General features: G+C 32.6%; 3 protein-coding genes across 7 annotated transcripts; 1 reads left to right on the plus strand and 2 right to left on the minus strand.

Annotated features, from left to right (window-relative positions):
• LOC131669659 (DNA repair protein complementing XP-C cells homolog) lies at positions 1-6,529 on the plus strand. Of its 2 annotated transcripts, none has more exons than XM_058944703.1 (6): positions 1-92; positions 206-1,878; positions 1,946-2,151; positions 2,222-2,486; positions 2,581-2,749; positions 5,424-6,529. In XM_058944703.1, the coding sequence occupies exons 2-6, from the start codon at positions 217-219 to the stop codon at positions 6,281-6,283; spliced, it is 3,162 nt and encodes a 1,053-aa protein (XP_058800686.1). In that variant the 5' UTR covers positions 1-92; positions 206-216; the 3' UTR covers positions 6,284-6,529. The 2 variants fall into 2 exon arrangements, with proteins under 2 accessions (XP_058800686.1, XP_058800685.1); XM_058944702.1 differs by having other exon boundaries at positions 68-133.
• Positions 6,530-6,558: 29 nt separating this feature from the next.
• On the minus strand, positions 6,559-16,478 carry LOC131669661 (lysoplasmalogenase-like protein TMEM86A). 3 transcript variants are annotated; one of them, XM_058944705.1, is made up of 6 exons: positions 16,177-16,478; positions 13,014-13,177; positions 12,729-12,922; positions 12,508-12,623; positions 12,285-12,395; positions 6,559-12,215 (listed from the first exon to the last, which is right to left on the minus strand). In XM_058944705.1, the coding sequence occupies exons 1-6, from the start codon at positions 16,402-16,404 to the stop codon at positions 12,120-12,122; spliced, it is 909 nt and encodes a 302-aa protein (XP_058800688.1). In that variant the 5' UTR covers positions 16,405-16,478; the 3' UTR covers positions 6,559-12,119. The 3 variants fall into 3 exon arrangements, with proteins under 3 accessions (XP_058800688.1, XP_058800690.1, XP_058800689.1); XM_058944707.1 differs by having other exon boundaries at positions 16,030-16,295; XM_058944706.1 differs by having other exon boundaries at positions 13,014-13,180; positions 16,030-16,295.
• A 2,493-nt stretch (positions 16,479-18,971) lies between these two features.
• Positions 18,972-23,580, minus strand: LOC131669599 (pre-mRNA-processing factor 6). 2 transcript variants are annotated; one of them, XM_058944593.1, is made up of 10 exons: positions 23,265-23,580; positions 23,061-23,183; positions 22,886-22,945; positions 22,664-22,790; positions 21,863-22,410; positions 20,970-21,750; positions 20,623-20,838; positions 20,183-20,524; positions 19,689-20,032; positions 18,972-19,584 (listed from the first exon to the last, which is right to left on the minus strand). In XM_058944593.1, exons 2-10 carry the CDS (start codon positions 23,153-23,155, stop codon positions 19,302-19,304), a joined length of 2,796 nt encoding a protein of 931 aa, XP_058800576.1. In that variant the 5' UTR covers positions 23,156-23,183; positions 23,265-23,580; the 3' UTR covers positions 18,972-19,301. The 2 variants fall into 2 exon arrangements, with proteins under 2 accessions (XP_058800576.1, XP_058800577.1); XM_058944594.1 differs by having other exon boundaries at positions 23,061-23,580.
• Positions 23,581-23,784: the final 204 nt, after the last annotated feature.

Raw genomic sequence — 23,784 nt, forward strand, 5'->3', positions numbered from 1 at the left:
TTTGGTTTAAGTCAAGCTATGAAGAAAAAGTTACTAATACGTAATATATCAATACGAGTGTAGCAACGTTCGCGCCGTTCACGAATTTCAGGGTAAGGGAGGATTACTCTGCATGGATTAGGATATTTGTTTGGTTTGTGGAACTGCGAAAATCATGCATGTTATTATATGTTGCTATTTTAAATATATTTCTTCTGATCAATAGACAAAGTGAACATGAGTCAATTATCTGACGATGAAAGTTCCGACAGCAGTGACGATTTTTTTGTCCCCGCTGAAAAAATTGATTTGAATTCATCTTTTTTCAAGATATTACCAAACAAAACTAACCCTAGCAGCCCTTTAACAGTGCAGTCCAGTTCTGATGATTCTGATGATGATGTCAATAATTTAAATGATAATACCAATTCTGCAGAACTACTTGCTCAAGTCCTAAGAAACTTTGAGAATGCCAAAACCCAAAATTTAGTTAGCAATAATAATAATCAATCGAGTACATCAACAGAGCAAGTTACACCAGTCTCATACAATGAAGATTTGTCAAAAGAAATTAATGATCTTCTTTTGCAAGGAGAAAGTCAAGTAACTTTATCAAAACAAGATGATAAAATTAAAACTGTGCATGGAGGTGTTGAAAATGAAGCTAAGTCAAACTATACCATACCCGAAAAAGGGATTCAAATCCATTTACCTAAAGAAAATTTTATGTTGGATAAAAAAAATAAAAGGCAGAGAAATTTACAGAAACTATTACAGAGCAAAATCAATCAAAGAATTCGAGCTGCTCAAGTTTTTGTCCACAAAGTTGGATTATTGACTTGGTTATCTCATGGATTTTTCTTAAACAAATTAGCAAATGATCCAGAACTATTGGCAATTACTTTATCATTGATATCTCCAAATAATTATCCAAAGGATCGTCCAGATCTTAAGTATATTGAACAATTTACAGAGTGGTTCACCGGAAGATTTTCAGTTTTTGAAAAACACCGTGAAGTATTTTTTAATATAGATACACTTCTACAAAGAGTATCTGATAAAAAAGTCTATAATTATATAGAATTGGTTTTACTGTATATTGCAGCTGTTAGAGGTATGGGTATAAATTGTCGTTTAGTATTATCTCTTCAACCACCGCGATTAAAACCTAAGCAGGATGAACTGTTAAAAATTCATGATAACGACAGTAAAACAACATTAACCAGAAATACTAGTTCTAAGAATAGTTCAAAAAGATGTACTAAAAACAATAAGTCAAAATCTGAAGAAAAATCTATCTCACCAACAAAAATAATACCAGAAAATAGTCGAGAATTTGCAAAATTAGAAGCTAGAAACAGGGCAGCAGCTATTTTCAATAAAAGTATAGTTGCAGATGATCCAAAGAAAGATAATGTTGATACAAAAGATAGTAATATTTTAGATAATGAAGATAATGTATCAATAGCTAAAAAAATCAGTTTGAAAGCATTTAAAAGAATTCAAACAAAAAAAAAACTACCTTCAATTTCAAGTAATAGTAAACAGAATGTGTCAAATATTGATAAAACAGATAAAACAAGTGAGGAAAAGAATAAGAATTCTGAAAATGATAGTAATTTTTCAGATGATGAAAGTGAGTTTTCAACAGATGATGATTATGTTGAAAAAAAACCTAAAAAGAGAATTCTAGATCCAATACAAAAAAATCCTCCTTCAACATCAAAAGTTATTACCAAAAAATATAATCATAGAAAATTATTATCTTCTGATGAAGAAGATGTAAATAATTTTAATAATTCATACAATGTATGGGTAGAAGTATACCTTGAATCAGAGGAAAGTTGGATAAGTGTTGATATTTTGGATAAAAAAATTCATTGTAATGCAGAGTTGTATGTAAGTATTAAAAATCTATTGAGTACTATTTATTTTTAGGATATACAAACAAAAATTTTTTTTTTAGAAAAAAGCAAGCATTCCAGTTTTATATGTCGTTGCTTGGAATTCAATTGGAACTCTAAAAGATGTGACTCGGCGATATTGTCCACATTGGTTAACTGATACTCGAAAAAAACGTGTAGATGATAAATGGTGGACTGAAACTTTGTCAAATTGGAAAGAAAAAAGGACTGCAATGTCTAGAGCTGAAGATCAACAACTATTACAAAGGTATCTCAAACATGTATTCAAAGTAATAATTATGATAACAATTTATTTGAACTTCACATATCATTTGTAGGGAATTAGAACAACCACTTCCTAAAACAGTTGGAGAATGTAAAGGACATCCTTTATATGTATTGACTAGACATTTATTAAAATTTGAAGCTCTCCATCCTCCTGATGTAGTTCCGTTGGGTTTTTTAAAAACTGGTGAAGCAATATATTCTCGGCACTGTGTACATACTTTATGTTCAAGAGAAACTTGGATAAAGAAAGCTAGAGTTGTCAAACCAGGAGAACAAGCTTACAAAGTAGTAAAAGCTATGCCAAAATTTGATAAGGTACATTTTTTTAAAATTGTAATCGCTTCAAAAAGTAAACTCAAAATGCACATCACATACCTACAATGAAAATAACTATGTTTTCCATTCATAGCTTTCAGGGCAAAAAATTAAAGATCAACCATTGGAATTATTTGGCAAATGGCAAACTTTTGCATATGTTCCACCAGAAGCAAAGAATGGTACAGTGCCACGAAATGAATATGGAAATGTGGATCTGTTTAAAATGTGTATGCTTCCAAAGGGAACTGTATATATAAATCGTAAGTTACTGTTTTTAAAACAATTCAAAAATAATGTAATAACATGTATTCATGATATATTCATTTTTCGAAGTTATCTATTAAGTAATAATTTTTTAATGCATTAACTTCCACGGCCATAAAAAGTATTATGAAATATTTTTATGTTTTTTAAGTAGTGCCAGTACATTGTGCAACACACATTATTGGAGCCAGTCTAAATAGTGTCGACCAAGTTTGTACCTTGATATCATCGATTTTCATCATACTTGGTATATTTGTTGGGTATATTACGATAAACATTTTTCCTAATGCTCAAATTAATATGTTTATTTTTTTAAATATTTAAAGTACTTTGTTTAAAGCATATATCTCGGTAACTATTGAACCTATTAGGATAAAATTATTATAAAATACTCATAACAATAAGTACTCCAAAAATATAATTAGTAAAGTCTAATTAATCGTTTAATAACAATTTTATCAACGTTTTTTATAAATATTAGCTTATAACTTGAAAAGGTAAAATATTATCTAAAAAATTCTTATTTCCAGCTGTTCCTTAACATTTTTTCTATTGAAAAAAAAAAAAATAATAAAAATGTGTAAGATACTACAGAAAATGCAATGTAAACAATAAACAAAAACCACACACTGCACGTCGCCCTTTAGCTGCTTTTTCTCTCGGCATCGAGCTTTGCTCTAATCTGCGACGGTCGATGACGTTTCATTTAGAGTTCAATTTTCTGTCCACTTCCGTTTATAACAGCTTCAATTTCAATACTTATTATTAATAAATTCATATTAACGCTTATAATTCATATTTATTAAATTCATATTAACGCTTATAATTTATATTTATTAAATTCATAGAAGGGATATAATTAGTAAATATATACCACAATATTTTTGTTTCTACGGCATACTTTAAATTATTATAAAAAATTGTCTATTACAAATTAATAAACAAGTAAACCAACTTATAGTAAGTTTAGAAAATTAAGATTTTTTATATTGTGGAATCAATGTCTGAAAGGTAATAAATTTTTGACATCTTCTGTATACTAACCCTTTAATAAATTCTATATTTATCTTAAAATAATGTTACTTCTCCAGTGCCATGTTGTAAACTTTGCGAAATAATAATTAAACATTTATGAAATACCTTGACATTTACTCTTCTATAAATTAAAACTGGAAATGTAGAGTAATCTATAATGTACTTTTTTCTAAAATAGGTAGGTTGAATTTCATATCGAGTAATGGCACAAGAATTTTCTGTAAAATCGAAAAGTGATAAATTCCACTTTCTTTCAAATTTGAAATAATTGTATAAAAAAATCATTTTGACGTAAAATCTATGTATTAATGTATTCAAAAATTTTTAATATTAGCAATTATTTAAAATGTATCTTTAATGAATTCTCTTACAATAAGTTCATAATTGGCTCGATAACCTCACCGTTATACTGTGATACTTTCAATTCTACAGTTGTTTAAAAAATCGCAAATTTACCTTTTACTTTGTTGAATCATGGACACTCAAAACATGCCCATTAATAGAAGCTTCAGTTGTTTTAAAAGAATTTTCTTTTAATTTCTCGGTGAATTCTAAGAGTATTTTTGATTTATTTTGAGGTAGCGCAATGCCTTTAGAACTAATTGAATATGACGGCATTCAAACGTTCTGATTGGTATTCGAGTTTGTAATATAAACTCAATATAATGCTCTAAGTGTTTGAAAAAATGTAAAAATAATTTTTAAATAAGCAAATTGTTATAGGAAAAGCACAAGTATTTTTTCAGGAATATGGAGCAATATAGGTTTTTGTTATTTTACTAGAGTTACTACACAATTTTTTAAAAGTAACACAATTAATTTTTCATTTCCATTTGACGGATATTAATTAAAAATGTCAATGTTAATTAATAACTATAAATATTCAAATTGAACTACCTTAAATATAAATAGACAGAAAACAACTGAAATTTATGCCAAACATGAAAAACTCTCGCAGATTCGAGCAGAGCTTAATACCGAAAGAGGCGGTCTGACGCCGATGCGCTGTGTATTGTCTTCGTTTATTGATTACTGCGTATATTCTGCAATAGATCAAAGGTTTTTCTTTCAATAAAAAAAAATGCCAAGGAAGTCGTTGGGACAAAATTTTTCGAACCTTTGAGTTAACCTGATATTTATAAAAAAGTTGATCCAATAGTTATTAACAAATAAATTGAGATTTACTGTTTATATTTTTGGAGTATATGTTGTTATGAATAGTTCTAGAAAAAGTTTAACCTGTTAGGTTCAATGGTTACCGAAATATTTGCTTCAAAATATATTTTTTATTTAATTGTAAATAACTTTTGAAAAATGAACATCTTTTCATGATAATTAGCAGAGATTATAGCTAACAGATGTGTTAAATATGATAGAAATCAATAATGTCAAGGTAGAAATGTGATAGAAAATATTCACGAATACCATGAAAAATATTCTATTGCAATAATCAATGTGGCACATGTATGTATCTAAGCTATAAAATTGTTTCTTATACAAAAATAACGTAGCATCATTAAAAAATGTAATTTAATAAGAATTTATTTTCTTTCTGAAACATTACATAGTATAAATATTCTTTCAAAAAGAACGTTATTTTGATTCCTATATAATCAAATATTTTATCTGTTATAGTTCCAGGATTAAACAGAATTGCTCGAAAATTGAATATTGATTGTGCACAAGCATGCGTTGGATTTAATTTTGGTTGCCGTGGTGCATTACCTGCATTTGAAGGATACGTTGTTTGTGAAGAATACGAAGATACATTACGGGAAGCATGGGAAGAGGAACAAATTGAAGCTCAAAAACGAGCGAAGGAGAAACGAGAAAAAAGAATTTACGGAAATTGGAAAAAACTTATTAAAGGTTTGATCATTAGAGAGAGACTAGCAGCGAAGTATAACTTTAAAGATGAAGAAATTGACACAAATTCATCACATAAAAAACAAACCACAAATACAAAAAAAAATTCCGTACCAGAAAAAAAGCCCGTTAAGGTTGTTGCCAAAAATGGCAAAGATTATAACAATGATTTGAAAATTAAAAAGCCGTCAAACGTTAAATCTAGAGCAATTACGAACAAGATATTATCGGATGACGAATACGAGGAAAAGGAGGAAATTAATAATAAAAAACTAGAAAGTATAAGAAACAACTTTTCTAGAAAAGCAACAACGAAAAAAATTAATAAAAACAAATCTAATAACGATTCAAATAAAAAATCAAGTGGAAGCGATATGAAGATCGATGCTACGTTGAATTTTGAAAACAATGATGGAATTAGAATGACTAGAAAAAGAGCAGCAGCTGCTAAAAATCTTATAGACGTGAATCATGACAAAGGTGGATCTGAAGACGAATTTCAGGAGACAACAGGCGTTGCGAAAAGAAAGTTAGTAGAAAAAAAAGATGCAATCGCTTCAAAATTATCCAAAAGAAGTAAAATTGAACAAGATAATACTAGTAAAAAAAGCAAAAAAGATAAGACATAGATAAGGAGATTATACTATTTCGATTTTATTATATAAAAAGAGCAAGTCAAATTCATTTATGTAAAGATTCTAAATCACTTAAATGATATTTGCAAATGATACACTTGTACAAAATTTCTTAGTTATTTCTATATTATTAAAAAATAGCCAATTTACATATAAAGTTAAGTAATTATACTTCAAAGCAGCAACTTTTGAATTAGTTAAGATCACAATTTTATAATTATGTTTAATAAAATAAATGAATATTCATCATAAAGTTTACTATATTTTTATTTATACCAAATACATTGAGTTCTTATGATTGAACGGACAAAAACTTACAAGTATAAGAATACAGATACATGTCATATTTATATTTTCCGTGTTGCTCGAAAACAATCACTAATAACAATGACTTGCAGGAAACCCCTGACTTTCTTGATTTCAACAATTTTTTTGTTATAGTACTCGACAAAATATGAGAGATGTATTTTTCTTTTTGTTCCGATCGTACCTTTCAAATAATTTTTTTCGTTGTATCTTAGCATCTATTAAATATTTGTTAATAAAACCAAGCGGAAAATATTTGAGCCGCTTATTTTGAAAGTGGCCTAACTCCATTCATCTTCAAATCGAGATATTAAAAGTTTTGCGTTAGAATGAATTTAAAAATATACGTTCAATCAATTCGGAAAACTTATGTGTAAAAAATGTATCGTATTTTCTTTGAATATAAGCAATCTGAAGTGCGTCACTGATAAATAACATGAAGTTGTACATGTAACCATTGTAAGCGGCAGAAAATTGAAAAATGGAGTTAGGTCACTTTCAAAATAAACGGCTCATTTATTGTAGGAAGTCTAAGATATCAAGTGTATTTATGGCCCTGAGGGTTGCAACCCTTATTTTATATTTTTTTCAAACAGGATTTTTATTCTTTTTTTCATGAAAACGAAAGTATGAACTTAAAAAAGTTAAGAAAGTATTTCTGCTTATCATACCGAACATTTAATTATCGTTTGCCAGAATTTTTTAAATAACCATTCCCGAGCACCGTTATCCATCCTTAAGATGGGAAACCGTATGTAATTGGTAAAAAAGTTTTTTCTCTAAAATACTTATATTGAATAAGTTAATCAATTATAATGTTTTTAAGAGTATATCGGAGTAATTTTTATTATTATCTTCTCCGTTATAATTATTTGTATAATATAACACATGCTGACAAAATTTCAAAATGGAAAAAACCTAGAAACGCGATATTATATATTTACGTAGGTTTTCGATGTGCTGAATACGAATCTGACTTCAGAATTGATTTATCTCGTAAGATTCTCAAGATTTCCTATCCTAGAAGTGCAAAAATCATAATATTTTGCTATATGTTCGAGGTTATGAAATACCGCTAATAAATTTTTTTTTAAATAAGTAGTCATGACGATGCAGCATTCTTGCCCATTAAAACGCGTTTTTTGAATTAGAGTTATTTTTTACCATCGAGATATCATTGACTGAAGATTAGTATTCTAGCAGTTTCGCAACAACATTAAAACAGCCCAATCGCTAAATACTCCAAACCCTTAAATTTCGATCGCCTTAACCTACGACCTCTGTAACATGCAAGGCCTATAAGCTCAGATCCATGAACCCCAATTACCTTAACTCCTGACTCCTATAACCTGCGACCAATTGCTCTAACCCTTGACTCTTGTATGGCTTGAAAGCAAGAATTTATTCAACTTATCATTATTCATGAATCTTCAAGAGTAATAATGCACTCACAAATTCCCTTATTGTAGTGATATACTAAAAACGTTAAATCTTTTAGTTTTCTCCAACACGTCTATATTTATGTGGAAAGATATACACGTATGATTATTAAGCATACAGATCTATAAGATCAATGGTATAGATTTCTTTTCATATAATCATCTAATTTTCAAGTAGTTACGTAAGTATTTTTTCGACACTCCGTGCGGAAAGTGCGTTTTTCCCGCACGCTCGGCAAAAAACGTGTGTTGAAAATCGCACTTTCCACACGTCGTATAAAAAAATACGGTACGGCACATGTTCGGGAGAGTTTTTCGTCTTGTGTACCTTTCCACCCTCGCTTCGCTCGGGCGTAAACGCCACACGAGACAAGAATCTACTTTCCCGCACTTGTATCGTAATGTACTATTTCGACACTCCGTGCGCAAAGTGCGTCTTTCCTGCACACTCGACAGAAAACGTGCGTTGAAAATCGCACTTTCCAGACGTCGTATCAAAAAATACGGTACGGCACATGTTCGAGAAAGTGGATTCTTGTCTCGTGTGGCGTTTACGCCCGAGCGAAGCGATTATAATAAGCACTTGTATCGTAATGTACTATATTACCTGTGATTTATTTGTTTTTTTAAAATGATTTTTTTAATTTAATTCAAAAGATTTTATTATTTTTTATTCAGATCAAAAGTAGTATTTTAAAAAAATATTCACTTAAATTTTTTTGTTTAAATCATTTCAATTTTTTTAATAATTCAATTTTTCTTCTATAAAAGGAGATGGGTCTATAAGTGAAATCAGTTTGTTCGTAATTTGATTAGCTGATAGATGGTCACGTGTCAAGCAAAGCGCGTCGTAAAGAGCTAGTATGTTATAAAGTATCAGTATATACTTCGCAATTTTTCAAATCTTATTTCAATTATATTTCTGCACCGATGAAGTAATCCTAATAAAGATTTATTCTATGTTATTATTTTAAGTTCACAGATGAAGATTAATCCTTTAAATGTAGTAAATTTATTATTAGCATATTTCTTATATACTAAATAGCGTGACAAATGATAAAGAAATGGAGTCGTAAGAAAAATGTAAACAAATATTAATCAATATAATGACGCAAATGACTTAAATGAAGTGAATATAAGCTTTTTGAAGAACATTGGATTTTCATGAAGAATATAAAAATGTTGATGCTGAAATAATTGAAGATGAAGTTCAACATCATTTTCCTTATACTGACGTTGCGCCATAGTAAACCAGTGTATGAAAGATACTGAAGACATGATTTTGTTTTGCTTACAAACAGAATTTTGATTATATTCTGTTTTGATTACCAACAGAAGGCCATAGAATATTACAAAAACGGAAAAATGAAACTTTTTAATATTGAAACAGTCAAAAAAAGATTCAGAAAAGTATCATCGATCAGTTAGTTAAAACGTTGAACTTGCACGATTAATAAAGGTGGGTACGTCTAGAGAAAAAACTGCACGCATCTAATTTCAAAACTTCTCTTGAAAGTGGGTTCTAATTAGAAATGCATTCTGGAAAAACATTCACACCTGAAGGAGAAAAACATGCAATACCTGGTACAGTCAGTTTCATCGTTATACAACAAATAGTTACACTATACAACAACTTATATCAACTACTGGACAACTGTTTTCACCACTTTTAGTCATTTTAGAAGAATCAACTGGTCCATTCGACCCTGTTATGGAACAACAGTTTTTAAGATCAGAAAATGTGTATGTAGAAGCATCTAAATCTAGAAAACTAACTACAGGCGAGTAATTTTTTGTTTATTATAATGCAAAAATAAATAAAATGAGTTGGTGAATATATTTTTGATTATAGATCCCTTTAGAATTAATTAGAACAAGTATTTTATGCGTAACAGTTGTAGAAGAAACGATGCAAAAAAATAAAATTGTTAACGTAAGAAACGTGAACAGGAACAACAGAAAAGATTTAACTATTTGATATGTATGGATTTTGTATCGGAAAAAATTTCGTACATTTTTCAGGTCAAGTGATTTTAATCGATTAGATTTATATTTAAGAAATAACATCACAAAAATGCAATCTTTTGTTCATAATTAGTTTTTTTCACCAAACTATAAAAATATGTTTAAATATTTCTAGTACAAAAGCAGGTTACATTTATGATAAACCAGATAAATTTGAAAATACTGTTGAGTTTAGTTTTGGAGATTCCTGCAATGTAAATTACGGAATAGAAGAATGTAACGATATTGCTATATTATACGATGTGGTTGGTGTAAAAAATCATGTTTTAAACATTTTTTTGAAGATTACCATTATTGTCAACACTTTGTAGAATAAGACACTGTGATTTATTGAAATTTCAAATAATATTTAATAATTCACTTTAAGAGGTGATTTTTTAATACTACTATTGTAAAAAATGTATGATATGTTTACTTTTAATATAAATTTCATTCTATTTCGAATAAATCTTAAGGAATAAGTTAACGTTTAATCACCAAATACGGTCTACTACTTTAAAGAGTAGTTAACAGTGTTTATTTAAGAAATCCTGAAACGTATTAACTTAAATGTTCGTTGAGTATACATACTTTGGTTTTCATGAAAATAAAAAATAAATAAATAAAAATCTAGTTTAAAAAAATTAAGTGAAGGTTGCAACACCATAAACTAGAAATACACTCAATATCTTAGACTTATTATGACAAATATTTTCTACTTGGTTTTATTAAAAACTATACATTATATGCTGTGATAGAATAAGAAAACGGGTTTCGGGGTAAGATTTGGGGATAGTACATATAAAAAAATTATTGAAATCGTTGAGTTCAAGTTGGGGGGGGGGGGGGGGTTATTATTAGTTATTGAAAAATCACATTAAAAAGTATCTTAGTATAGTTTGGCCAGAGATTATCACGCAATAATAACTACATTTTTTTCAGATTATTTTTGTACATCAGTCTCCATTATATAGATTAGAATATTAACACTGCATACACCTTGTCATTGCTGAAAATGTTATAAATTTGTTGAACTATGGATCGATATTTATTATCGGTATTTAGTATTGCAACGTTTAAGTTAACATGTATTATTTTTTAACACTGAATTCTTTTTAACGCCGGAGATATTTATCTATTGTGATGCTATCATATCATAACTTTCATTATTGTACATTTTGTGAAAAGTATTGCAAACGCAAGAACTGATATGCACATTTTCAATTTCGTCATGTATTTTGTAAAAAAATAACAATTAGTTTTTAAATGAATTTGTATGAACAAGGAAGCTTAACCTTGTGCCATATAATTAGCTAAGTTTTACTAAATTGCATTTGTTTAAACCTGTGGAATCAATGATTAATCGTCATTGGTAACGAATGGAATTCTATCGATTGTTAAGAAATACATATGGTACTGATTATACAATAATAATATAACATGGTTGATTTATTTCAAAATCTAATCACTCAATGTCCGTGACATGATCTATCAAATGTCATAAATTCTAAAAATTCTAAGGTCAATTGATCTAGTATAAATATGTTGTGAAACTACTTAATAACTTGTACTTCATTTTTTCACATTTACATAATATGTCATCGTTGAACCGATGAATAAACCGTTCAGCATATACGGTTAGAATATAAAATACCATTAACATTATATTATAGTTCACAAGAGTAGGTAGGCTAGAGAGATGTTTGATCGGAGGGAGGGGGGCATCAGATCAATGAAAGATGTCAGATCAGGCGTGATCTGCCATCCCTATTACAAGTAATAGTAATCCACGTACAAAACTATGCTGCTAGAATTTTTAACGATGGAACTGTACGGTTGGACAGTTGAACGTAATTTTAGCAGCTAAACGCCTTAACACTTGAAAATTAGCGTAATTAACGTATTCATAATCGAAATATTGGCTCCATTTACAAGAATCTACTAAGAAGAATTTACCATCAATTATTTTTCGCGTGGCAGTGTAAATATTTGCAACTACCTTTTGAATTGTAACAATATTTCGCACTAACCAATATCTATTGTCGATGATTCAAGAGTAAAAATTTTAAAAGGTTTATTTCTCATCGTTTGGCGACTGATATTTTATTGTCTATTGTATCTACGGTACTCAAAGTTATGCCTAGTTGTCCTACATAGTACGTTGACATAATGGAATACTGCAATGAGAATCAAGTGTTTAGTAAATCTAGAAATTCCATGAATAGGTAATAAATAAGAAAACATACTTGAGCAAAAGGAACTGGTCCGTGAAAGTGATGAAATCCGAGTAGAGTGTCGGATATAACAAATAAAATACTTCCAAGTCCGCCACAGAACTTGGTCCATGTCCATGGTTTCTAGCAACACCAAAAATACGTTGGTGTTGAAAAAATCGCATAAAAGTACGTTGACGTATGTTATATAAAAGAGTAGAACGACGAGAGACGATAGTGAAAAATATGATGTTACCTTGAAAACCTGTATTCTCGCTACAGCTCGCCACGACATGGTGCCTATGAGCAGCGTATAAACTGGTACGCCAACTCTCAAAACGCCATCGAGACCGGGCATTAGCGTATAGATGACTAAAACATAAAAATAGGGTAATGGAAGAATGTGGGGGTCGGTCGGTGCAGCGTACGAAATGTACGGAGTGAGAGAGAAAGAGAGAGACTGCGCTAGTGTATTACTCATTGCACTCAAAGCGTAGACGAATGCTCCGAGTTTGGCGTTGAACGGGGCAAATCCAAAAGCAGTCATGTACATAATCTGAGCTACAGCGAACATACAGACACCGAGGATAAAACAACTTGGCCAGACAAGAAAGGCATCGCCGAAGCAGCTAAAAATCAGTCCCGTCAATATTCGCCGACTGAAGGCGTGCCTAAAAATAAACAAGTGTTTGAAGCCTTCGAAGGTGCTTAAAATGTAAGGAACAGGCAGAGCGCGTGGTTCGCCGAAACTACCATACTTACTCTTTGGAAAAGCTGATGCCGTTCAAGAAGATGAAGATTATGAGACTGATGATGGGCAGGCACTTGAAGCAGACAGTCGAGAGGCAGGGTTGGTCGGGTTGCAGCACGAAATAAAGGCAGGCGGTCTTGAGGAACGGTATGAGCTTCGGGCCGACACTCCACAGCTGCTGCAACAAGCAACATGAGCAAACATCACAGCTGCATATCGCGACGGTGAGCACAGCGCAGAGCGAGGACAAAGACGAAAGCTCGCGCGCTCGAAGCTGCTATCGGGGAGCCGTGCGAGAAAGAGGATGTTGCCGCGATTGATGTAGGTCGGAATCAAAGGGACAATGGCGACGGCCAAGGTTGCCGGCCGCGAGCGCGCAGCGGTGCACGTGCACCCGGAAGCAGCGTCAGCAAAGCGCACGCGATACGACGGCGAACGCGAGCTCAGGCCTGCCTCCAGTTCCGTTCCGTCTTTCTCCATCGGGCTTTTCCTAGCAGTCGTTCGTTCGCCGATCGCCCCCTGTCTCGCTCCATCCGTCGGCTTTCCTTTCGGCTGGGGACCGCAGCTACCGCGCGACCTGCAATTCATGCAAACGTAACTCGCCCCTTATCTACCTCTCTATGATGTAAAACATCCGGACAGGAAGCCGAGGCTACGGCTGTTCTCAGCTTTCAACCTTCGGCCTGTTTATACTTTTGCGTTTTCGGCTATACTTTATCAATTAATCGCAGGCTCAATCATTTATCTGTTCGACTTTCATCGTCGACTCGACGTGCCTTGCGTTCATTTTCAAGGTCAATTGTGGAATTATTTAGAATCGGTCAAACGAGTTATCTTTGGCCTCGATTGTCAGTCTCTGCGATGAAAAAGAAACATCTTATAATACGGCTACGTCCAAACGCAATAAAATACTTTAGGCAAACCACATAACAAATGCGTAATTGTATTTCAACTTTTGCGTATACCAATTGAAGTTTAAGTAAAACCGCAGTGTCAACAAAATTAATTTTGATCGCACGTATCGTCAGCACAATTTCGAATCAAATACCGTCGAAGAAAAAACTATAGCTCCAATTGGCCATTAGCGAATAAAGGCATTCCGGTTTGATGTTCGTGTCGGTAAGTTTCCATGTAACATATGATTATCTAACTAATGGAATGGATGCTTGCTGAAGTATGCATCATTATTGAAGAGTGCAATGAAAGCGTAATATTTAGATGGAAATGAATACAAGAAAATATATTTGTGCTTTATACAGTCGAAATGACGAAAATTAAAACTAGCGAACACGGCAAAAACCCAAGTGTCATGAATCTGATTGAAAGCCCGAAAGTAGAAGGTAAAGGTCACGAACGATCGATTTAATGCTCCGACTTCGTATTTACATTTATTCCAAACTTTCGAAGGTTAACCGTCTTTCCATTCCTTTGTTATGATTTCTATTGTTATAATCGTCGTTCGATCTATGTAGGTTAATTTTGATGTGTACTTGATATTTATTACGTATTTATATCTTTCATATCAAATATAGTTTCCAAACAACCATAATATACGAGTCGCACTTTTTCTAAAAATCAAAAGAGCACGACAGTTTTATCATCAACTCCGCACACGTTGATCAATTGCAGCTTCGTTGACGAGCTTTTTAATTAAAACCGTTTGTACCATAGTCAATGCTTTCACGTTAACTATGACAATTGGAAGTTAATAAATGCAAATATATTTATCATCGCATTGAAAAACAAGCCCAATGGGAAATTTCATACCACGCGTGAAATGAACAGACACGCTAGCTAACTCTCATTTCGATCCGTCCAAGTAGTAACCAGCACTAAGTCAGACTCCCTTGACAATCAATTTGCTTATAGACTAAAAAACTTAATTTGTGTTCAATCTACACTATCAATATTTTTACTAAGACTTTATTTTTCTTTTTTTACTCGGCAACCTTATCCTTTAACAAAATCATTCAAAATTATTTCATTGTTCGTAATAGTTGCCAATTTATTTTTCAATAAACCATCTATTCTTTCCTTTCTTACTTTTTGTCTATACAATACTATTAAAATTAATTATACAACTATTATTTTGATTGAGTTTTCAGCAATCAAATGTTTGCCAGAATAATTTGATGAAATACAGTAATACCCAGTGTTAAGAATTAAAAATGATAAGAATTTAATTGTGCATGGATAAAATGCCTGAAGTATGTAAAAGTAAGTAATTATCGGTAAGTTTAAACAAAAGTTAAAAAATAGCGACTGGCGACTTGACTTTGACTTTCGAGGTGATTTAGCTGTTAGCGCAAGCACTTGAAACAATCCAAGATGTAAATCGAATAAGGTGGATTATCAAGATGTTTACCTTGCACGATCTAGATTAGAAGTGAAGTATTTGCATTGTCAAAGATGTAGCTGTATTTGTAAGTTGTTCGATCGAGACTTATTTTGGGCTTGATAAATCGCCGCTCAAATAAAACGATGCAAAAACACAGCGCTCTGTTATTGAAAACGATGTAACGAAAGAGTAGTCGATAGAGAAATGCTAATTTTAGAAACGTCATTAAAATTATCACGTGAGGCGAGGATAAGCCAGTGGATATAGTTTTTTGTGATTGGGGCGTTGTGAAAACAACAGCGACACGATTAAAAATGACGATTGTGCGCCGAAAGGAATTGAGAGCTGGTTGATATGAAAGTATTGGTATGGGAGCGACTAGCAATGCGAGGAGGGCTTCATTGGAGCTTACGCGCTGGAAGGTAGCGAGCTGGTTTCTAGAGAGAAAGAGAAATGAGAAGGGGCCAGGTAGCGGCAAAAAGAAGGAGAGAAAGAGCGTGGATCGATCGATCTTCGGCGGCAGCGATCGCTGCAACATTAACGAGACACGTATGCGTGCGTGGTAAAAAAGTCTGCAAGGAAAAGGAAGAAGAAGAGAGCGGAGGAGAAGGGGAGAGAGAAAGAGAAAGAGAGAGAGAGAGAGAGAGAGAGTGAGAGAGAGAGAGAGTAAAAGCTCGCGGGATACTAACCAGCGTAACCGGCTGCGACGTGGACATAGCGCAGGCCGTGGTCGTGCGACGAGTAGCGCACTAGCGAGCGGCGAATCGATGAGAGGCAGGTGTATGCACAGCAGGGCGAGCGAGAAGTGGTTCGGCGCTCGCCGCCTAGCTGCTTACCGCGTCGAGGAGGAAAGCTGCGACTGCGATGTCAGGCGGCTCGGCGCATCTTCGCCCGCGGACTGTTGCCGTGCTCTCGCGCTGTCCGCTTTCTGTCTCGCTCACTGCGCGCCGCGCGCGCGCTGCATTTGTTTGGCTCGGAAGCGCCTCTCCTCCGCCTCCTCCTCCTGCCAGCGCGCTCGCCGCTCGCACGCGGCTCCCGTGCGCGCTGCGCCGCGACCACCACATTGCGAACTTGCTCGCGACGCCCGCGCGGCTCTTTTGCGTCCCCTCGCTGCAAGCGCAGGCGCAAGCTCGCCCGACGCCACGCTCCTCGGTCCTCGCCGCTCTACGCCTCGGCATCGGCCACTTTTCTGCCCCCTGCCCATCCGCGCTTATCACCTAGCCGGGCACGCTTACGTTTTCGATTGCGATCAGCCTATCGACACCTATTTTCTACTCCTATAACATGCCTCCCTCTTTCGCTTCTTTCGCATGTTATTTCTCAATTAACGAGCATGTGCGGCACTTCCTCTTCGATGATCTTATTATAAATAGTGAGTTGAGAATTTTTTAGAAAGTTCATATAAAATAGTACAGATTTTCCCCTGTAATATCAAGCCAGTATATAGCGACGCAAATATCGTCATTGCTAGCAATTGATCAAATTATAATGCCATGTAAAATTCGTACATTTATTTATTGGGCGTACGCAAAAATACATTTCTATGACAGATTCTGGTCCAGCATTTCGTTCATTCATTCTTTCTCGTACATACAACGTAGAGAACGAAGCTTTGAACGGACAGTATTTTTCACTAGTAATATTTTAATAACATGAAGTAAAGATTTTTAATCGCCGCATAATCTAGCAAACAAATCAAATATTTTAATCGTGGATCTGTTATCTCCTTAAAATAAGCAGCTCATATAGCAGTACATGTGAATACTAATGCGAGAAAAGTAATTTCAGTTTCGCGTGGCCTCTTTACCATCGCTTCGCTTGGGCGCAAACGTCCTTACGAGACTGCAATTACTTTCTCGCACTAGTATTCAAATGTGCTATATTGTCATAATTACAGTTCCTTTCAATATTTTATCTGTCTAAGTAAGTTGAAGAAAAAAAATGAACAATTGAAAATCTTATTCATCCCAATTTTAGTATATCTTGAATCCTCTTCTGTCGAGTATTTATAATATAAACATATTCACTTATTTCTACAATATTAAAAAATTTCCATTACAACTCCTATTTTTATCATAGGGTACCTTATTCCTCTTATCTCTTTTTTGTTATTTGAAGAATTCAAACATTTGATTCGCTTGCAAGTCCCCCTTATCGCTAATATATTTACTGCTGATATTAAATTTTTAAGAAAAATTTGCTGAGATATTTTAAGAAAAAAGCATAAATTATTCGTCACATCATTTTTAATATTGGTAATTTTTTCATCTTGATGTTACACTTCTGTAATTAACGATACGAAAAAAGTATCAATATTTATTACTAATATCTGAATTTCAAATACAGTTAAAATGCAAATAAAAATACCAGTTAATAAAAATAGGACGAAGCAGTGGTTTTAAGGCCAACATTTTATCTGCTATACACCTCGAATATACCGAAGCTTCACGACAGCAACATAGGCAGGCGATACAACTATTTTAACATCACACTCGGAGGCAATAATAGCATATGAATTATTATAAATTTATTTAAATGACTGTTTTTGCAGTTGGTTTAACTTATAGAGAATTATAGTAAATAAAAATAAATAAATCAATATATACAACGTACACGTTTAAAAAAAAATTCTTGCCCACCTATGAAATTTAATAATGAATACATTCCGCTAAGTTATCACGTAAAATATACGCTTAAACTCGAGACTTAAATGGAAAGAACACATGTTCACAAAACAGAAACAACTGGGATTAACGTTGAGGAAAATGTACTGATTCATCTGAGGAAAATCGAGGTTTACAAAAAAACAAGCTACCGTATATAAAGCTGTACTTAAACCAATATGGATCGATGGCATTCAACTATGGGATTTTACTTCAAACTTAAATTTTAATATCCTGGAAAGATTTCAATCGAAAATCCTTATATCGTGCATGCACCATAGTTTGTCCCAAACGAAATTATCCGTCATGGCCTATAGGTACTATTCGTTAAAGAAGAAATTAAAACGTTCTACGAAAAATACAACACCAGATTACAAAACCACCCAAATAAACTAATCAGCAATCTGCTTAAGTCATTCATCACTAACGCTAGACTCAAGAAATATAAATTTATGAATATATAAATAAATTTCAATTTATTTGCTACACTATATTTTAAAATCAAGACAGAAAGCTCTCTAGATTATTCTACTATGTTTGACGTGTAAATACATACCTAATAAATACATTCACTTATTGTCTGATTATTTTAGACAAATTGTAAATAAACTTCGAATAATAAAAAAATAAAATCTAAACAACTTTTTTCAAAAAAATTCAGTTAAAATATCATCATTCTTATATGAATCTCAAAACATACCATTTTATTTATTTCAAATGATATACCAAATGTTATAGTAGATTACAACCCAACCTAAGGCCGTGAAAGTATTAGCGAAGTTTCCACCCAAACACGAAGCCTTCGTTCAGCTGGAAACTTCACACAAAACAAGAATCTACTTTACCGCACTAGTTAAATAATGTACAAGTTAATTTATCTTTGATCCAATACAGGTCACCTATATTAAATTGTAAAGTTTAATTCAGTACTGGGACTAAATAAAATCAACAAAAATTGACGTTTTCTTTTTAATTTTTTATAATCAGTTCAAATGTAAAATCATGAGTACATTATAGCCACATAAATTTTAGTTGAAATTGTGTTCTAAGCATTGTACATTTTACTATAGAAAGCTTAACAGAAGTTAAGATTTCGAAACATATTTGAAGCATTACCAACGTTGGCCGATACAAATTCATATGTATATGTATACCATACTACTTTTTAAAAAATTGTTTTTTTTTGTTTTTTCTTAACGTATTATAATATTCACAAACAATGTTATCAATGTTTTTTTTTTTAATAAAATGAAAATAGAATTGGAAAAATGCCATTATATATTGTATAAAAAATTATTCTAAATTGGAATAGGTAATTCCTTTGCTACTAAAACTAAAATTTGGTCAATGCTTAGACACCAATTGGCAATATTTTTAGAAACTCTACACCAATTTTCACCGTGCCGAGGTTCAGCTGTTACACAACGTCGTTTAACTTCTTCTTGTTGTTCTTCAGTACCATTCAAAAGTTCGAATTTATAATAGTAAGCCCATGCGTCGCCTAAGTCAGCATCTATTTTTACAGCTTTGTTGAACCATTCTCTACATTTATTTATTTTATTAGGATCACACCACATCATCCTGTAAAAGAAAAAAAAAGATTAAATAAATTCTAACAAAAATAAAAAAGATTTTATTTCCAATTACATTATAAAATAAGTAATAATTTAAAATTTTCAACGTACTTTGCAATAGCTACGATAACATTTACATCATGTTCACATTTTTTTAATGCGTCAACACTCTTTGTTTTTCTTTGTGGGCGGGGTTCCATGTGTATAGCTTCAGCCCATAACAATCCTGAATTGGGACATTCCTGGAGAGCTTTAGCTAATAAAGTATTTGCTATATCTCGATTACCAGCTATCTTCATTTCACTTCGGATGGCTTCTAACCAAAGTTCTGGATTTTTGGGGTTTCTAAGACGAGCTTTTTCTAAAACTGAGCGAGTCTTCGTGTAATTGTTTCTTTTCATTTCTAATTGTGCTAATAAGCGCCAAAGAGGTATTGACGTAGGGCATTTTTTAATCTAGAAATAATTTAATTGATAAATTGCTAAGTTATAGTTTCATTGATATCAATGAAAATAATAACAAAAATATCAATAAGTTATTAAATATGAAAAACTATTATTATAATGAACAGAATTATAATTAGGTTCATATTACAGTTAACTTACCCCCTGATTATAAGTTTCAATAGCTTTTTCCAGATGACCTTGTTGTTCTTCAATTTGTCCTTTCATTAGCCATAGTTTTGGAAAATCATCAAAATTTGTGAGTGCTTCATCAAGAAGTTTCAAAGCGTCCTCTAGATTATTCAAAGCCCATTCCAGTCTAGCACTTTTCATCATAACTCTAGGAGTGGGAGCAGAAGCTCTGGCTTTAGCCAACAAGCGCCTTGCTCTCTCATATTCCGAATTTTCTGATTCAAGTTTTACCGCAGCTAACCAAATATTTTCAGAATTTGGATTGGCTTGGAAAGCCAATGATAGAATACCTCTTGCAGCTGGTACATCTCCCTGTAGATTGTACTAAAGATTATTTCCTGTACCAAATAAAAGTTGAAAGATGAAAATGTTCAAAATACTATACAGAAAAATATGCTAAAAAAGCTTACCGCTTGCCATTTTGATTTTGCACCCATAAGCCATAGTTGTTCATTTTTGGGGCAATGGGCAACTGCTCTTTGTAATAAGGTTTCCAATGATTCTCGTGTTCCATAATTTTTTTCAAAATAAGCCGCTCTAAGCCATATAGACTTTTTACTCGGAAATGCAGTCAATGCATATGCATAAACTGCTCTAGCACATTCATAGGCTTGTTGTTGAGCACACTGTGAGAAAAAATGTTGTTATATTTTTATAGAAGTAACTTATACAATTTTTTCAACCTTTTAATATGAAAAATATCTGAAATATAATATGTTTTACTCAATAAAATTAGGAATAGCAAACGAATTCTTACTGTTTCTGCATCTTCCATCCAAGTATGTTTTCGGTCTTCTTCTTCAACTCCAACTCCAATAATTGATTTAATAATAACTTGGCAACAGTGAACAGCTCCTGCTTTTTCGGCCTCCATAGCTTCTTTGAACCAGTGCTCTCGATTTATTTCAACCCCATTAGCACTAAGAGAAGAAATAGCTCTTTCAATAATTTTGTCCACCATATGTTTATTTCCATTAGCTTCTTCCAATTTAGCAGCAGTTATCCAAATTTGTCGATCTGTTGGAATATTTTCTCTGGCTTTATTTAAAACTTTCCTGGCATTGTCATAAGTCTCTAATCTAGCTAAGGCTAGCCACAAATCGACATTTGTCGGACAACATTCTACGGCCCGACTTAGTAATATACGAGCATCTTCTGGTTCTTCTAATTCCACTGCAGCTTTCCATAATCGAACAGAGTTAGGTATATGTTCCAAAGCACGACGATATACTCGTTTCTTAGCTTTCAGTTCTGATTCTAAATCTGCAGCTTTTATCCAAATTTTGACAGATGTAGAAATATGTCTAACAGCTTGCGCAATTACTGCCTTTGCTGTCTCTGGTGGTTGTAATCTAGCAGCTTCTAGCCACAAATCTTCAGATGATGGATTAATTTCACAACCCTTCATTATCAAATTTCTTGCAGCTTGTACTTTTCCAACGACCTCTTCCATACGAGCTGATGCTATCCATGCTGGAGGATGATTAGGATTTGTATCTCGGACAGATTTCAAAAGTAATCTTGCTTTCTTTATATCACTGCAAATTATAATAAAATTAATGATCATATTTCAAAATTGGACATCAAAAATAATTGTCCTTGAAAAATTAAAATTAAAATATTATTATTTTATTAAGCTATTCGACTTACTTTATGTCTCCATAAGAAGGAATGGTACTCTGTAAATCTGTTAAATAACCTTTAGGATCTACAACAGTCTGTCCTTCAACAGAATCTGAAGCTTGCCTTAGTTTCACATTCATCAAATTGTTTCTCGCTTGTCCAATTTTTCTAAGATCCAAATCACCTGTTGGGGTCAACATTCCAGGAGTAGCTACACCTGGTAGCATAGATGCTAAGCCACTCGTAGGATCTATGCTTGTAGTAGTTTCCCCACCTAAATTTCTTGCTAATACAGAGTCCGGTAAAGGAGTAAATTTTTCTGCTCTAGGATTTCTCTGTTTTCTATTTCTAGCATCTCCAACTTCTGGCACATTTCTCCACTCACTTTCAGATACCTGAGCTAGATCTCTCTTAAGATCAGAAAATTGCTGTTGAATCTTGGGCCTTTCTTGACGATAACGCTCCAATTCTTCACGTAACCTTTTTTCCCTATAGTCTTTGCGCTTTTCATCCATTCGTTTGTCTATTGCTTCATAAATAGCATCTGCTTCTTCGTCATCTTTATCATATGGATCCTAAATAACAAAATTAAATGTATTTACACTTTTATAGTGATTTTATTTACACTTTCTACTTATTTTACTTTTTAAATAAATTTATTATCATTTTTACAAAAAATTTAGTAGAGTTTCATTTGGATTGAATGCAATCTAGAAGTATTTAAAAATCAAGAAAGAAATATCACTTAATTTATTTGATCAATACTCTCTACACATAAGTTGTAATGAAAATTTAAAAAAATGTATAACTATAAACGTTTTAATTTACCTTACTAAACAATGAGCCTCCATAACCAGAAAACTCATCGTAATTGGAATCGTTTAAATCTTCTTCATCTTCTTCTTCCTCCTCTTTCTTCTTTGCTCGTTTTGTTGGTGGTGCATGTCTATCATCTCTGTACAAATTAAATAATAAAAACAGTTTAAAAACATACTTAATAAATTATATTAGTTAAATCAAAATATTGTTTATCATTTGAATTATGCTTACGAAACATCATTTGCATCGCGAGCGGGTCCAATGTCAGATCGTGTTGTAAATCCAGTTGCTCTAAAACGTAAATAACACAAATTTTGAGGTTAGCAATTCTGTACACACGAAACAATTGTACATATATGGAAGTTGAATAATAATTTAACACTAAATAAATGGTTAACAATATTACCCTCTGCCAACACCAGCAACATATCCTAATGGGGCTGGTACACCCAAAAAATGCTTTTTATTTCTTGATGACAACGACGTTGAAGGAACCGCCATGTTGTATTTATAGTATATACTGCAATACCTGTAGTTGTATTTTTTATATAATGATGATGATGATGAAAATGATTATAATGATAAATGAATAATAATGATTTATATATACACAAATATATGGCTGTCCAAGTTATAGAGCCAAATACACTTAATGAAGTCGATTTCAGTCGGCTAGTAGAAATCTACTCCATCGATTAAGGAATGTTTATACAAAACTTTTACAAATAATGTTAATAAACAGCTCACTTTAAAAATTATGTTTCAGCAAATTGATTCGATACGTTAATATGAAAAGAATGTAAGAAATTAGTTAAAAGTTATAAAATTGATTATCTTAGCTAGCCTTTCTGCCTTTGTCAACCTTGCTTCCCAAGAATATCAAATAATCAAATCAATGAAGAGTCACAAACGGATCAAGGTTTGTCACTAATCAGCTACTATAGTCAGCTAACCGTAAGCAAACTGCAGTCAAATCTAAAATCTTCCGCCGTCGGATAGCGCTAGCATGCTAAAACCTCAAAATACGTAAATATTATATCTATATTTATTGATGCGCGCTCAACACTAGATATTTATAGATATAATTTTCACGTGCTTTGAGGTTTTGGCGCATTAAACGCCATTCAACG

Source organism: Phymastichus coffea, unplaced genomic scaffold (genome assembly GCF_024137745.1).
Source record: "Phymastichus coffea isolate CEN01 unplaced genomic scaffold, Cenicafe_Pcof_1.1 PCOF00095, whole genome shotgun sequence".
Lineage (NCBI taxonomy): Eukaryota > Metazoa > Arthropoda > Insecta > Hymenoptera > Eulophidae > Phymastichus > Phymastichus coffea.